General features: G+C 46.7%; 1 protein-coding gene across 1 annotated transcript in view; it reads left to right on the forward strand.

Moving 5' to 3' along the window:
- The window catches only part of LOC140424738 (vasoactive intestinal polypeptide receptor-like), an 86781-nt gene extending 71839 nt beyond the window's left edge, over positions 1–14942 (forward strand). The window contains exon 13 of the mRNA XM_072508086.1: positions 12362–14942. Within this exon, the coding sequence (XP_072364187.1) occupies positions 12362–12589 (228 nt within the window). The 3' untranslated portion in view covers positions 12590–14942. The remainder of the gene's footprint in view (positions 1–12361) is intronic.
- Positions 14943–16264: the final 1322 nt, after the last annotated feature.

Raw genomic sequence — 16264 nt, forward strand, 5'->3', positions numbered from 1 at the left:
AAGCCGATTCACTCGTCACGTTTGACGGAGACGCGGATTAATATTTGATGGAAGAAATCTAGCAGGGCGATGGGCAAAGATGGGAGTGGGACTACTTTGGACATTCCGGCCTCCCTTTCAAGGGCAAGTAGGAATGAGCAACAAATACTGGGTGAAAGCAAATTACTGCGGATGCTGGAATCTGAAACCAAAGAGAACCCTTGGGTCATCTGGACTTGAAACGTTAGCTCTTTTCTCTCCCTACAGATCTGCTGAGATTTTCCAGCATTTTCTCTTCGGCAACAAATACAGGCCTTACTAGCGACGCTTGCATCCCATGATTTCATAGAATTTATTTACAGTGCAGACGGAGGCCATTCGGCCCATCGAGTCTAAACCGGCCCTTACAAAGAACACCCTACTCAAGCCCACGTCTCCAGCCTATCCCCATAACCCCCACTTAACCTTTTTGGACATTAAGGGCAATTTAGCGTGGCCAATCCACCTAACCCGCACATCTTTGGACTGTGGGAGGAAACCGGAGCACCCGGAGGAAACCCACGCAGACACGGGGAGAACGTGCAGACTCCGCACAGACAGTGACCCAAGCCAGGAATCGAACCTGGGACCCTGGCGCTGTGAAGCAACTGTGCTAACCACTATGCTGCCCACAAGAGATAAAACTTCCAAAGAGTTGGAGCAGGCACGAGGGGACATATGGCTCCCATGTGTGCTGCATAGTGTCATCATTCTGTGGTTTTAAACTCAGGATGGAGTGTCCCCAGCACATCTTGTTTAATTGTTCCCATCTCTCTCAGCCCATCTCATCCTTGAGGTACCACTTGATCTGGACTCAGTGTCACTGAAGACTGACTGCTGTTCAATTACAAATCTGCTATCAGTTCATGTTTCCTATCTGCAAATTTCCATTTCTCTGTTGTTCCAGTATTAGATCACACTTCTTCTGCCATCATTTACCATTGGAATTTAATATGCAATCTGTCCATTATGCAATATGCACCCTGATGCACGATCAATAACTTCTAAAACGAGGTTGTAGTACAACTGAAGGCTTTAATGGACTAGAACTGTTCCCCAGCAGCTCAGGTACAGAATGAGAGCTGCTGGGACGGCACGGGTTCTTATACCCCGCCTATCAGGGCGGAGCTACATACTATACAGCCAATGGTAAACCCCCAGGTTTAACCAATGGAACTTCAGCCTCTCGGGTACTGCAATACCTGATAATACCACACACCCTACTTAGCCTTGATCAGCGCCATTTACATTCCCTTTGTCTTTCTGTCCACGACATCTTTGTCATTCTCCACCTATCGCTGGCCCCCTATCCAGCCCCACTGCTCCTCCCACCTCCTCCACCACCCTCTACCCCAGAGTGCCATTGAAAATTGGAATTGTGCTTTACACCTAATGAGTGTGATGAATGTAGTGATTTATATATTGTATTACATATATCTGGTGCAGTAACAGTTAAAAGTTGGGATTGGTGTCTCTTTTTGTCTCTTCTGCAATAAGGGTTTTAAATATCCTGGTTTAAAAGACTAGCAAACATTGGGATTACGGAAAGGGTAATTAAAGCATCATAAAAATGAGCTCATCACTCATTCCAATCATGTATATTGTTTACCTAAATATGGCTAATGGAATTTTGTTCATATAAAGAATGTTCCCTGGGGAATTGGTAATTAGAGACATTGTGTATAGCCTTAGTGAGATGGTCATAACGCAGTTAGTGGGATAGAGATAATGTAATTAATGGGAGGAACCAGGGGCTGAAGGAGTCAGGTGTTGAGTTTCAGTTTAGATTTGTACTGTGAGCTGAACAGCAGCTTCCCAAAAGGTTGCCAGGTTAAACAGTAGTCTGACACAAGACAAGAATCTGCAGGCTATCTCCTGACCGGGCCTCCCTCTCGCTCTCCAATCAGTCTTTTAAAAGGAACTCTGTTCAAGAGTGCAGCAAGTATTCCCATGTTTGCTGACTGTATTTAAAAGTGGGGTGTGGCCTGAGATGGTTTTGCTTGATTGGAGATTTAAACAAAGATACCAGTCAGGAGTTACGTGTTTTATTTCATTGTTCAGCATTGTTTCACTAATAATTGTAAACTGTGTCTTTTATGATGTTGGATTTAGTTTAATACTATGTTGATAAAGTTTGTTTTAATATCCGTATTTGTGCATGAACACACTCCTGGAGCAAAGTATTGACTTACAAATTAAATAAAGTATTACGGTTTCTGTCCGGTATTCTAGCAACTGGGGTCTGGTGGGATCGTAATAAATGGAGTAGTCAAGAGTAGCACTTGGTCGGGTGTCCAATTGGCATGCCCACTGGACGATCCTCCACTGATGGTGATTAATCTAAGCCCTTTTCTGGAGCATTTTCAAAGAGATAGTTGGCAATATATCTTTATAGATTTAAGAGCCTCATTTCTGGCTCACTGTGGTCATCTTACTATGATTATTAGGTATTCTTTGACATGACTTCTCTTTCCAAGAACAGTTAATACTTGTACATTGACATTAATCCTTAGCTCTTGTCCTTTCAAGAATGCCAGGACTTAAAGGGTTAATTTACACAAACACATGAATTAGGAGCAGGAGGAGGCCACTCAGCCCCTCGATCCTGCTCCTCCATTCAATAAGATCACGGCTGATCTGATTGCAACCTCAACCCCACATTCCTGCCTCAGCCCCCGATAACCTCTCTTGCTTGTCAGGAATCTATCCACTTCTGCCTTAAAAATATTCGAAGATTCTGTTTCCGCTGCCTTTTGAGGAAGAGAGTTCCAAAGACGCATAGAAACATAGAAAATAGAAGCAGGAGGAGGCCATTCGGCCCTTCGAGCCTGCTCCGCCATTCATTATGATCATGGCTGGTCATCATGATCAATACCCTGATCCCGCCTTCCTCCCATATCCCTTGATCCCTTTAGACCCAAGAGCTATAGACACATGATCCTCTGTGAGAAAACATTTCTCCTAATCTCTGTCTTAAATGGGCGACTCCTTATTTTTATACAGTGACCCCTAGTTATAGGGGCTGGTTTAGCACAGTGGGCTAAATAGCTGGCTTGTAATGCAGAACAAGGCCAGCAGCGCGGGTTCAATTCCCGTACCGGCCTCCCCGAACAGGCGCACGAATGTGGCAACTAGGGGCTTTTCACAGTAACTTCATTGAAGCCTACTTGTGACAATAAGCGATTATTATTTGGTTCTAGATATTCTGACAAGGAGAAATATCCTCTCCACATCCACCGTGTCTATACCCCTCGGGGTCTTGTGCTTCAATCAAGTCACCTCTTACTCTTCCGATCTCCAGCGGATATAAAGCTATCCTGCCCAAGCTTTCCTGATAGAATCCCTACACTGTGAGGCAAATATTTCAAAGTGTCATTTTGGGCGTGATTGGCGGGTTGTTTCTCGACGGCCGGGTTGGCAGATCGCGGCCCGAATTCAAGGGCACTTAGTTCCAAAAATGAGCCCCCATGAGATTCTCGCCATTACTCACTGCCTCGCCGTCCGATTTGCCTGACCCGGGCCTCAGCATCTCACCGCTAACAAGAGGGAGCTGCTTGTGCAACACTCCCTCACCACTCACTCCCAGTCAGCACACAAGCATGGCAGCGCGGCGGACCTGCTCCTTGCTTTGGGGATAGCAACCTGGCCAGATTGCTCAAAGCTGTGGATGGGAGTTGGGACATTCTTTTCCCCGAGCGGGTCGGAGGCCCAGCAGCTGGGTCAGCCATGCCACCTGGGAGGCAGTGGCAGCGGCTGTCAGTTCGGGCAGCGTGACCAGGTGGACCGCCGTCCAATGTAGGAAGACCAACGACCTCCACTGAGCTGCGAGGGTAAGCGACCACCTCTCTCCTGGCATCAGTTCTGCCTCCCACTCCACAAGTCACTGGCTCCCCACATCCGATCTTCGTGCTTGTTCCTCAGCACTGCATGGCACACGTCAAAATGGCGGATTTCACTTTTCCCCCCATTGTACTCCATTTGCCAGGTCTTTGCCCACTCACTCTGCCTATCTATGTCCCTTTGCAACCCCCTTATGTCCTCTTTATATTATATAATCTTTAGCACAGTGGTTAGCACTGTTGCTTCACAGCTCCAGGGTCCCAGGTTCGATTCCCGGCTTGGGTCACTGTCTGTGCGGAGTCTGCACGTTCTCCCCGTGACTGCGTGGGTTTCCTCCGGGTGCTCCGGTTTCCTCCCACAGTCCAAAGATGCGCAGGTTAGGTGGATTGGCCATGCTAAAGTTGCCCTTAGTGTCCAAAACGGTTACTCAGGGTTACTCGGTTACGGGGATAGAGTAGAAGTGTGGGCTTAAGTAGGGTGCTCTTTCCGAGGGGCCGTGCAGACTCGATGGGCCGAATGCATTCTATGATGTAACAGAAAGGCTGGTAATATAACCTGTAACACAAAATCTGGAATGATTTACTTACATATAATTAACACTTGGTTTTAAGTATGCTCATCGTAAATCCTGAGAATTGTGAAATGGTGTCTTTCCAGCCAGTCTGGGATGATAAGAAAGATGCGGGGCCCTCAAAACCCTTATGACCTCGACAGGCCACATTCAGCTGGGCAATGAATAAAACCTTATTCAAGCTGTCTCATTCATCAGTAGACCTCTGTACTAAGACATCAAGAGATGCTAGAAGGTGATAGGAACCAATTATAAATTGGCAGACCGTTAAGTTAGCCAATTATTGTTTGGCACTTAGGCTAACTCAAGATAAGAGGTGTAACTTAAAGGAAAGCATTGTTGTAAGGTACAGACATTGTGCGTAAATTGGCTAGAACCAGTGGGGTTAACTTTTATATCATTATTGAGAAATTATACACCAAATATTTCTTGCCAAAAACTTGGTACGGTGGCCTTACAACATCTTTTACGTATAAATAAAGGTTCTCAGAAGCTATTTCTGTCAATAAATTAACCAGGTTTTGGGATTATCACTTCAGGTGTGCGGCCTGATCAATTGAGGAAAGTTGTGAGAATTCGGTTCAATTGTTAAAGTTTTTAAAAATACATTTAGACTACCCAATTCTGTTTTTCCAATTAAGGGTCAATTTAGCACGGCCAATCCACCTGCCCCGCACATCTTTTTGGGTTTGTGGGGGTGAGGTCCACGCAGACACGAGGAGAATGTGCAAACTCCACACGGGCAGTGACCCAGGGCCGGGATCGAACCCGGGTCCTCGGCGCCGTGAGGCAGTAGTGCTAACCACTGCGCCACGGTGCTGCCCTTTCAATTGTTAAAGTTAAGCTCTCTCCTGTCAATTACTGTGATGTGGACTGGGGTGAGCACAGTAAGAAGTCTTACACCACCAGGTTAAAGTCCAACAGGTTTGTTTCGAAAGGATGTCCCGAAGCGTGGTACATTGGCGAGACCATGCAGATGCTGCGACAACGGATGAACGGACATCGCGCAACAATCACCAGGCAGGAATGTTCCCTTCCAGTCGGGGAACACTTCAGCAGTCAAAGGCATTCAGCCTCTGATCTTCGGATAAGCGTTCTCCAAGGCGGCCTTCAGGACGCGTGACAACGCAGAATCGCCGAGCAGAAACGTATAGCCAAGTTCCGCATACATGAGTGCGGCCTCAACTGGGACCTGGGATTCATGTCGCGTTACATTCACCCCCCCACCATCTGGCCTGGGTTTGCGAAATCCTACCAACTGTCCTGGCTTGAGACAATTCACACCTATAAGACCATAAGACATAGGAGCGGAAGTAAGGCCCATCGAGTCCACTCCACCATTCAATCATGGCTGATTTCAACTCCATTTACCCGCTCTCTCTCCATAGCCCTTAATTCCTCGAGAAATCAAGAATTTATCAACTTCTGTCTTAAAGACACTCAACGTCCCGGCCTCCACCGCCCTCTGTGGCAATGAATTCCACAGACCCACCACTCTCTGGCTGAAGACATTTCTCCTTATCTCTGTTCTAAAGTGACTCCCTTTTATTCTAAGGCTGTGCCCCCGGGTCCTAGTCTCCCCTGCTAATGGAAACAACTTCCCTACGTCCACCCTATCTAAGCCATTCATTATCTTGTAAGTTTCTATTAGATCTTCCCTCAACCTCCTAAACTCCAATGAATATAATCCCAGGATACTCAGACGTTCATCGTATGTTAGGCCTACCATTCCCGGGATCATCCGTGTGAATCTCCGCTGGACACGCTCCAGTGCCAGTATGTCCTTCCTGAGGTGTGGGGCCCAAAATTGCTCACAGTATTCTAAATGGGGCCTAACTAATGCTTTATAAAGCTTCAGAAGTACATCCCTGCTTTTATATTCCAAGCCTCTTGAGATGAATGACAACATTGCATTTGCTTTCTTAATTACGGACTCAACCTGCAAGTTTACCTTTAGAGAATCCTGGACTAGGACTCCCAAGTCCCTTTGCACTTCAGCATTATGAATTTTGTCACCGTTTAGAAAATAGTTCATGCCTCTATTCTTTTTTCCAAAGTGCAAGACCTCGCACTTGCTCACGTTGAATTTCATCAGCCATTTCTTGGACCACTCTCCTAAACTGTCTAAATCTTTCTGCAGCCTCCCCACCTCCTCCATACTACCTGCCCCTCCACCTATCTTTGTATCATCGGCAAACTTAGCCAGAATGCCCCCAGTCCCGTCATCTAGATCGTTAATATATAAAGAGAACAGCTGTGGCCCCAACACTGAACCCTGCGGGACACCACTCGTCACCGGCTGCCATTCCGAAAAAGAATCTTTTATCCCAACTCTCTGCCTTCTGCCTGACAGCCAATCGTCAATCCATGTTAGTACCTTGCCTCGAATACCATGGGCCCTTATTTTACTCAGCAGTCTCCCGTGAGGCACCTTATCAAAGGCCTTTTGGAAGTCAAGATAGATAACATCCATTGGCTCTCCTTGGTCTAACCTATTTGTTATCTCTTCAAAGAACTCTAACAGGTTTGTCAGGCACGACCTCCCCTTACTAAATCCATGCTGACTTGTCCTAATCCGACCCTGCACTTCCAAGAATTTAGAAATCTCATCCTTAACAATGGATTCTAGAATCTTGCCAACAACCGAGGTTAGGCTAATTGGCCTATAATTTTCCATCTTTTTCCTTGTTCCCTTCTTGAACAGGGGGGTTACAACAGCGATTTTCCAATCCTCTGGGACTTTCCCTGATTCCAGTGACTTTTGAAAGATCATAACTAACGCCTCCACTATTTCTTAGCTATCTCCTTTAGAACTCTAGGATGTAGCCCATCTGGGCCCGGAGATTTATAAATTTTTAGACCTTTTAGTTTCTCTAGCACTTTCTCCTTTGTGATGGCTACCATATTCAACTCTGCCCCCTGACTCTCCTGAATTGTTGGGATATTACTCATGTCTTCTACTGTGAAGACTGACGCAAAGTACTTATTTAGTTCCTCAGCTATTTCCTTGTCTCCCATCACTAGATTACCAACGTCATTTTGGAGCGGCCCAATGTCAACTTTTGCCTCCCGTTTGTTTTTAATGTATTTAAAGAAACTTTTACTATCATTCCTAATGTTACTGGCTAGCCTACCTTCATAATTGATCCTCTCTTTCCTTATTTCTCTCTTTGTTAGCCTCTGTTTGTTTTTGTAGCCTTCCCAATCTTCTGACTTCCCACTACTCTTTGCCACATTATAGGCTTTCTCTTTTGCTTTGATGCATTCCCTAACTTCCTTTGTCAGCCATGGCTGCCTAATCCCCCCTCTGATATCCTTTCTTTTCTTGGAATGAACCTCTGTACTGTGTCCTCAATTACTCCCAGAAACTCCTGCCATTGCTGTTCTACTGTCTTTCCCACTAGGCTCTGCTCCCAGGCGATTTTCGTCAGTTCCTCCCTCATGCCCCTGTCATTACCTTTATTTAACTGTAACACCTTTACATCTGATTCTACCTTCTTTCTTTCAAATTGGAGATTGAATTCTACCATATTATGATCACTGCCTCCTAAGTGTTCCCTTACTTTAAGATCTTTAATCAAGTCTGGCTCATTACATAACACTAAGTCTAGAATGGCCTGTTCCCTCGTGGGCTCCATCACAAGCTGTTCCAAAAAGCCCTCCTGTAAACATTCAATTAATTCCCTTTCCTTGGGTCCACTGGCAGCATTATTTACCCAGTCCACCTGCATATTGAAGTCCCCCATGATCACTGTGACCTTGCCTTTCTGACATGCACTTTCTATTTCGTGGTGCATTTTGTGCCCCCGGTCCTGACCACTGTTAGGAGGCCTGTACATAACTCCCATTATGTTTTTTTTGCCTTTGTGGTTCCTCAACTCTACCCACACAGACTCCACATCATCTGACCCTATGTCGTTTAGTGCTATTGATTTAATTTCATTCCTAATTAACAAGGCAACCCCGCCCCCTCTGCCCACCTCTCTGTCTTTTCGATAGGTTGTGAATCCCTGGATGTTTAAATGCCAGTCCTGAACCCCCTGCAACCACGTCTCAGTGATGCCTACCACATCATACCTGCCAGTCACAATCTGGGCCACAAGCTCATCTACCTTGTTCCGTACACTGCGCGCATTTAAATATAGCACCTTTAATTCTCTATTGACCGTCTCTTTTTGTTTTCTGTGTGGTGGACCTTGGTTTACTGAGCCTTTCCATACACTGTGTCATATTTTGTGGGATGGGGACTATCGTAACCTCTCCTGAGTTCTGTCTTTTCGTGCTTTTTTGTATTCCTAAGCAGCTACGCTTCCCACTGATTACTTCACCTCTTGGTTCCCTGACTTTCCCTTCCCCCCCCCCCCAATCTTTAGTTTAAAGTCCTATTGACCACCCTATTTACTCTTTTCGCCAGAACACTGGTCCCAGCTCGGTTCAGGTGGAGACCATCCCAACGGTATAGGTCCCCCCTGTCCCAAAACTAATGCCAGTGTCCCATGAAAAGGAACCCCTCTTTCCCACACCACTCTTTCAGCCACGTGTTAACTTCCCTTATTCTTGCCTCCCTATGCCAATTTGCACGTGGCTCGGGCAGTAATCCGGAGATTATGACCCTTGAGGACCTGTTTTTTAATTTGAATCCTAGCTCTTTATAATCTCTAAACAGGTCCTCTTTCCTAGACTTGCCTATGTTGTTGGTACCGACATGGACCACAACAACTGGATCCTCCCCCTCCCTCTCCAGTATCCTTTCAAGCCGGTCAGAGATGTCCCGCACCCTAGCACCGGGCAGGCAACATACCATGCGGGACTCTTTATCCTGCTCACAAAGGATACTATCTATCCCCCTGATAATAGAATCCCCTACAACTACAACTTGCCTATTTACTCCCTCCCCTTGAATGGCCTGCTGAACTATGGTGCCTTGGTCAGCTGACTCATCCTTCCTGCAGCCCTGTTCGCCATCCACACAGGGAGCCAGTGCCTCATACCTGTTGGGCAGGGTCAAGGGCTGAGGATCCTGAGTTCCTGACTGCTGGTTCCCTTTACCTGCCTGACTTGCAGTCACACCCTGCTGTTCCTGGCCACTGGCAGGGTTTAAACTACTTACTCTGACAGGTGTGACTGCCTCCTGAAACACAGTGTCCAGGTAAGTCTCCCCCTCCCGGATGTGCCTCAGTGTTTGAAGCTCAGACTCCAGCTTTAAACTGTGATTATCCCTCCCTCCAGTTGCTCTGTCTGGACCTGTAGTCTTAATTACCTGCAAAGACTTGCATTCAAAGTATCGTATTGCATCATGGACTTGGTCTATATATATGTTTCTGGAACCCACCTCTTCATTCACCTGAGGAAGGAGCTGCGCTCCGAAAGCTGGTGACTCGAAACAAACCTGTTAGACTTTAACCTGGTGTTGTAAGACTTCTTACTGTGTCAATTACTGGTAATTGAAACTTTGCTTTTTATATTTCCGACCGGTTACCTTTATGCCTTTTAACGCTTATTAAATCCTTTGAATTTATTATTTAAAATGTTCATTCTTTCTGATCCTGATTTAATTCACAATTGGGGATTTATTGCAAACAACCTGTACCCCTTGAATCGACATGCAGTAGGGGTTCAAGAATGAGGGATGTAACCTTAAATTGGAGCAAGATTGTTCTTCATGCAAGAAACATTTTTAAAAACCTGGAACCTGCTCCTCCAAAAGACTGGCAACAAAGGATATTGGAGCATGAGTAGGCCATTCGATGTTTTGAGCAAACTTCGCTGTTCAACAAGATCATGGATAATCCCCTAAATCAACATCACTTTCTGGCACTGTCCCATTTCCCTTAATTCCTTTAGTATCGAAATCTGTCATCCTTCACCTTGGATATACTCAATAATTGAGCACCCAAAGGTCACGGGGTTAGAGAATTGCAAAGATTCCCAACCCTTTGGTTGAAGACATTTAGGCCTCATTTCAGGCCTAAATAGCTCACCCTCTTATTCTGAGACTCATCTAGATTCCCCAGCCAGGGAACACATATCAGCATCTCCATATCAACATCTACCCTCTCAATCCCATTAACAGTGCTTAGCACTGTTGCTTCACAGCGCCAGGGTCCCGCATTTGATTCCCGGCTTGGATCACTGTCTGTGCGGAGTCTGCACGTTCTCCCCGTGTCTGAGTGGGTTTCCTCCGGGTGCTCCAGTTTCCTCCCACAAGTCCCAAAAGGCGTGCTGTTAGGTAATTTGGACATTCTGAATTCTCCCTCAGTGTACCCGAACAGGCGCCGGGATGTGGTGACTAGGGGCTTTTCACAGTTACTTCATTGCAGTGTTAATGTAAGCCGCCTTGTGACAATACAGATTATTATTATTATTATTATTATTATTATTATTAAGAATTGTATATGTTTCAATTAGATCGCCTCTTATCCTTCTAAAGTCCAGAGGATACAAGCCAAGCCAAGATGTGGCTTAGTGGGATTGTCATTGGACGAGTAACCCAGTGTAAATGCTCTGGAGTCCCGAGTTCAAATCCCACCAGTTTAGCTCAGACAGCTGACAGCTGGTTCATGATGCAGAGCGATGCCAAAAGCATGGGTTCAATTCCCGTACCGTCTGAGGTCATTCATGAAGCCTTCGCAACCTTGCCCCTCGCCTGAGGTGCGGTGACCCTCAGGTTAAATCACCACTCTCAAAGGGGAAGAGCACCCTTTGGTTGTCTGGGACTGTGACACCATTTTTTAATGCAGCCAATTTGCGCACAGCAAGCTCACACAGATAGAACATACAGTACAGAAGGAGGCCATTCGGCCCATCGAGTCTGCACCGACCCACTTAACCACTTAAGCCCACACTTCCACCCTATCCCCGTAACCCAATAACCCCTTCTAATGTTTTTGGCCACTAAGGGCAATTTATCATGGCCAATCCACCTAACCGGCACGTCTTTGGACTGTGGGAGAAAACCAGAGCACCCGGAGGAAACCCACGCTGACACGGGGAGAACGTGCAGACTCCGCACAGTGACCCAGCGGGGAATCGAACCTGGGATCCTGCCGCTGTGAAGCCACACTGTTAGCCACTTGTGCTACCGTGCTGCGGTAGCAATAGCGGCGCACTGATAGCGGTGTGAGCATGAACAAAAATGTGGATCACAGGATAAATGTGGGTTTGGACACCGGGGAGAGCTCCTCTGCACTTCTTCAAAAAGTGCCATGGGATCTTTCACGGACACCTGAGAGGGTAACCGGGGCCTTAAGCTTAATGTCACATTGGAAAGACGGTACCTCTGACAGTGCAGCATTCCCTCAGAATTACATTGACTTGTGTTGAAGTAGGTCTTAAAACCCACAGCCACCTAATGTAATGTCAAGGGTGGCGGCACGCGGCACAGTGGTTAGCACTGCTGCCTCACAGCACCAGGGACCCAGGTTCGATTCCAACCTTGGGCAACTGTGTGGAGTTTGCACGTTCTCCCCGTGTCTTGCATGGGTTTCCTCCGGGTGCTCCCACAGATGTGCAGATGAAGCACCTTAGTGTCCAAACATTAGGTGGGGTTACAGGGATAGGGCAGGGGAGTGAACCTAGGCTCTGTTGGAGGGTCAGTGCAAACCAGATGGGCCGAATGGCCTCCTTCTGCATTGTAGGGATTCTGTGATTCTAAAGGGTGCTATCAACTTAGCCAGATCTGACTTGAGTGGAACGCTAGCAATAGAGTTTTGTTCAGCAAGGTCATCAAGTGATACAGGAGGTTGAATGGAACTGAGCTCCACAAATGCTGTGATCTGATTGAGCGACGGAACAGGTTTGAATGATCTAGAGTTTTGAATGGCCAACTTGAAACTGTTGGGGGGGGGGGGGAATCGTCATTCCTGTCTAGCGAAATGACTGCAATCTGAGTTGTTCAATTTGCTCATTTGTGTCACTGTTACCCATGTATAGGTTCAGTCCGAATTGAAGAGGAAATGGAGGCGGTGGCATGTTGAGAGGTATGTGGGAGGGGACTTGAAGTACCACCAACCTTCCCTGGGCAGCAATGGGACCAATTGCACCACCCAGATCTCGATGCTCACCAAGTGCAGCCCCAAGACCAGACTGTCAAGCTTCCAGGCGGAGACTTCCATTGCGGAACATGAGGAGCCTCGCCTTGAGGGATCAGTTGAACATTAAGTGCTACCGCATCCCGAGAAAGAATTTCTTTTTAAAAAAGAAACACAATTCAGAATACCAGATTGATTTGTGCGCCAATGGGAAAATGAAGCAGACGTTCCCAAGGAGAGCAAATTGATTAATGTCCCCTGTCTAAGAATTCCCAAGTTTAAAAAGGTAGGGCACTTGTCTTCAGATGGGTCAAGATTAGCGTTTACTGCAAACCAATCCCAAACAGCTAGCGATGATTGACTAACTGAGAGGTTATTGTACAATTGCACAGTTACCTGGGACCTAATCGCTGGAATTTCACTGCTCGGCCTCTGAGCTGCACTTTCCGCATTTTGGACTCTGGCCAAACCTTCGACCATCCGACCTAACGGCCGGGATTCTCCGATGCGAGAGGGCCCTGCTGCTCGCGAGGACGGAGAATTTGGCGCTCAACCAAATCTCCCATTCACGGCAGTGGGTCTGGGAATTCCCGCCGCCAAGAACGCCCAATATCTCCTCATGTGGCTCGGTGATGTACTTTATTTGATAATGCCCCATGTGAAGTGTTTTGACACGTTTCGTTGCACTAAAGGCACCCTGTAAATATAAGTTATGTATGGAGTGGGTTTAAGATGCCAGTCATTGAAGCAAGTTGCTTTTGTCCTGTGAAATTTCTTTCCATGCTAGTCGATGTGTTTTTCCACGTGTTAACGCTGATATCAGGATGTGTGACACTGGGAGATACAGACTGAAGGGCGGCTCATTCGTAATCTTGATAATCCTTCCACTGCCTGGTGTGGTGGCTCTGGAAAATGTTATGGACTTCAGTCAAATCGAACAATTGTAGAAAAAACAGGGAAGGGTTTTTTACACTTCGACCCAATTTAAGGTTGTAATGTTGGTAACTTTCAATCGCTTTTTTGTAATGCTTTTAGAGGATCCATGCATCGCTGGCAAGGTCGATATGTGATGCCCATCCCTAATTGCCCTGGTTATGTTAGCACTATGGGGTTTGGTTTAGGTACAAATCCGATTGATGGGGCGAATGTCTACATGGTAAGTTACCCGGATCCGCTCGCCATGGGAATCATCGTGGACAAAGAACAAAGAAAAGTACAGCTCAGGAACAGGCCTTTCGGCCCTCCAAGCCTGCGCCGACCATGCTGCCCGACTAAACTACAATCTTCTACACTTCCTGGGTCCGTATCCCTCTATTCCCATCCTATTCATGTATTTGTCAAGATGCCCCTTAAATGTCACTATCATCTCTGCTTCCACCACCTCCTCCGGCAGCGAGTTCCAGGCACCCACTACCCTCTGTGTAAAAACTTGTCTCGTACATCTCCTCTAAACTTGCCCCTCGCACCTTAAACCTATGCCCCCTACTAATTGACCCTTCTACCCTGGGAAAAAGCCTCTGACTATCCACTCTGTCAATGTCCCTCATAATTTTGTAGACCTCTGTCAGGTGGCCCCTCAACCTCCGTCATACCAGTGAAAACAAACCGAGTTTATTCAACGGCTCCTCATAGCTAATGCCCTCTGGCAAATCTCTTCTGCACCCTCTCTAAAGCCTCCACAACCTTCTGGTAGTGTGGCGACCAGAATTGAACACTATACTCCAAGTGTGAGTGGAGGATGGGACAATTTGATGGGCCGTTGAAAGGTCAATCGAGGTGGGTGGGGGGCGTGGGGGCGTAGGAACAGAGTTTGTGTTTCAGGTTGTTTCAGTCCAGTTCTGATGAAAGGCCATCGACCTGAAGTGTTCATTCTGCTAATACCTCCAAATTGAGTATTTCCTTCGTTTTCAATCTTCATTTGAGAATTTTCACCCTTTCATGTATTGAGAAACAAAGTGAAAACAGCGGGTAGAGGTTAGATCAGTGGGACTTTGGGAATGGGAGGTTAAAAAACAGCATAGTTACGGTGCAGAACGCCATTCGGCCCTTCGTGCAGAAGGCCATTCGGCCCCTCGTGCCGGCACCAGCTCTTCAAACGAGCATCATGACATTGTGCCCATTCCCCTGCCTTGTCCCTGTACCCTGGCACATTGTTTCTCCTCAAATAATCATCTAATGCCCTCTGGAACGCCTCGATTGAAGCTGCCTCCACCAAACATCCAGGCCGTGCATTCCAGACCCCGACCACTCGCTGGGTGAAAAAGTTTTTTCTCACATCACATTTGCTTCTTTTGCAAATCACCGTCACGAGCGGGAACAGTTCCTCCCTATCTACTCTGTCCAGCCCCCTCATGATTTGAACGTCTCTATCAAATCTTTTTTATCAGCCTCCTCCTCTCCAAGAACAGTCCCAACCTCTCCGATCTATCCTCATAACTGAAATTAAGGTAGCTATTATCCCAGGGTAGAGGGGTCAATTACTAGGGGGCATAGGTTTAAGGTGCGAGGGGCAAGGTTTAGAGGAGATGTACGAAACAAGTTTTTTACACAGAGGGTAGTGGGTGCCTGGAACTCGCTGCCGGAAGAGGTGGTGGAAGCAGGGACGATAGTGACATTTAAGGGGCATCTTGACAAATACATGAATAGGATGGGAATAGAGGGATACGGACCCAGGAAGTGTAGAAGATTTTAGTTTAGACGGGCAGCATGGTAGGCACGGGCTTGGAGGCCGAAGGGCCTGTTCCTGTGCTGTACATTTCTTTGTTCTTTGTTATTTTGGGTGTGAAAGCAGAGCTGGCTATAGTGAACTGGTTAAAAAGTAGGAGAGTAGAGACACAGTGGCAAACCTTCAAGGAGATAGTTTGTAACGCTCAGCAAAGATCTATCCCAGTGAGAAATAAAGACTCTTTGAGAAGGGTTCATCATCCGTGACTAAATGAGGGAGTGAAGGACAGGATCGAATCGAAAGAAGCACTGTACAAATCTTGAAAGATTAGTGATGGTGAGATTGGACAGATTTTCAGAACCGGCAAAGAATGACGAAGATGATAACAAAATCCGAGAGAAAGTTAGCTAGTGATGTAAAAACCGAGGGTAGAGTTTCTACAAGTATTTAAATAGGATAGCGAGTAAATAAAGTGAGTGTTGGCCCTCTAGAGAGGGAGTCAGGGGAACTGATCCTGGAAAAATAGCGAAGGCAATAAAGGGTTTATTTTGGGCAGGGATCATCGCGGGCAGACGGAAAATTTGAAAGACCAGCAAAACGTCCACTGACTTTGGGCAGGACGGGAAAATCCCACTTTTTGTCCATCTTCACTGTCGAAGAACAACAAAGAACAAAGAAATGTACAGCACAGGAACAGGCCCTTCGGCCCTCCAAGCCCGTGCCGACCATGCTGCCCGACTAAACTACAATCTTCTACACTTCCTGGGTCCGTATCCTTCTATTCCCATCCTATTCATATATTTGTCAAGATGCCCTTTAAATGTCCCTATCGTCCCTGCTTCCACTACCTCCTCCGGTAGCGAGTTCCAGGCACCCACTACCCTCTGCGTAAAAAACTTGCCTCGTACATCTACTCTAAACCTTGCCCCTCTCACCTTAAACCTATGCCCCCTAGTAATTGACCCCTCTACCCTGGGGAAAAGCCTCTGACTAAAAGAACAAAGAAATGTACAGCACAGGAACACAAGAGATGGAACACTTCGCAATGATACTTGAAAATAAAGAGGTGGATGGAACTTAAAGGCTGACAAGCCCCCAGGACTGGATGGCTTGCATATAAAACATAGAACATGCAGTGCA

Source organism: Scyliorhinus torazame, chromosome 6, assembly GCF_047496885.1.
Source record: "Scyliorhinus torazame isolate Kashiwa2021f chromosome 6, sScyTor2.1, whole genome shotgun sequence".
Taxonomy (NCBI): domain Eukaryota; kingdom Metazoa; phylum Chordata; class Chondrichthyes; order Carcharhiniformes; family Scyliorhinidae; genus Scyliorhinus; species Scyliorhinus torazame.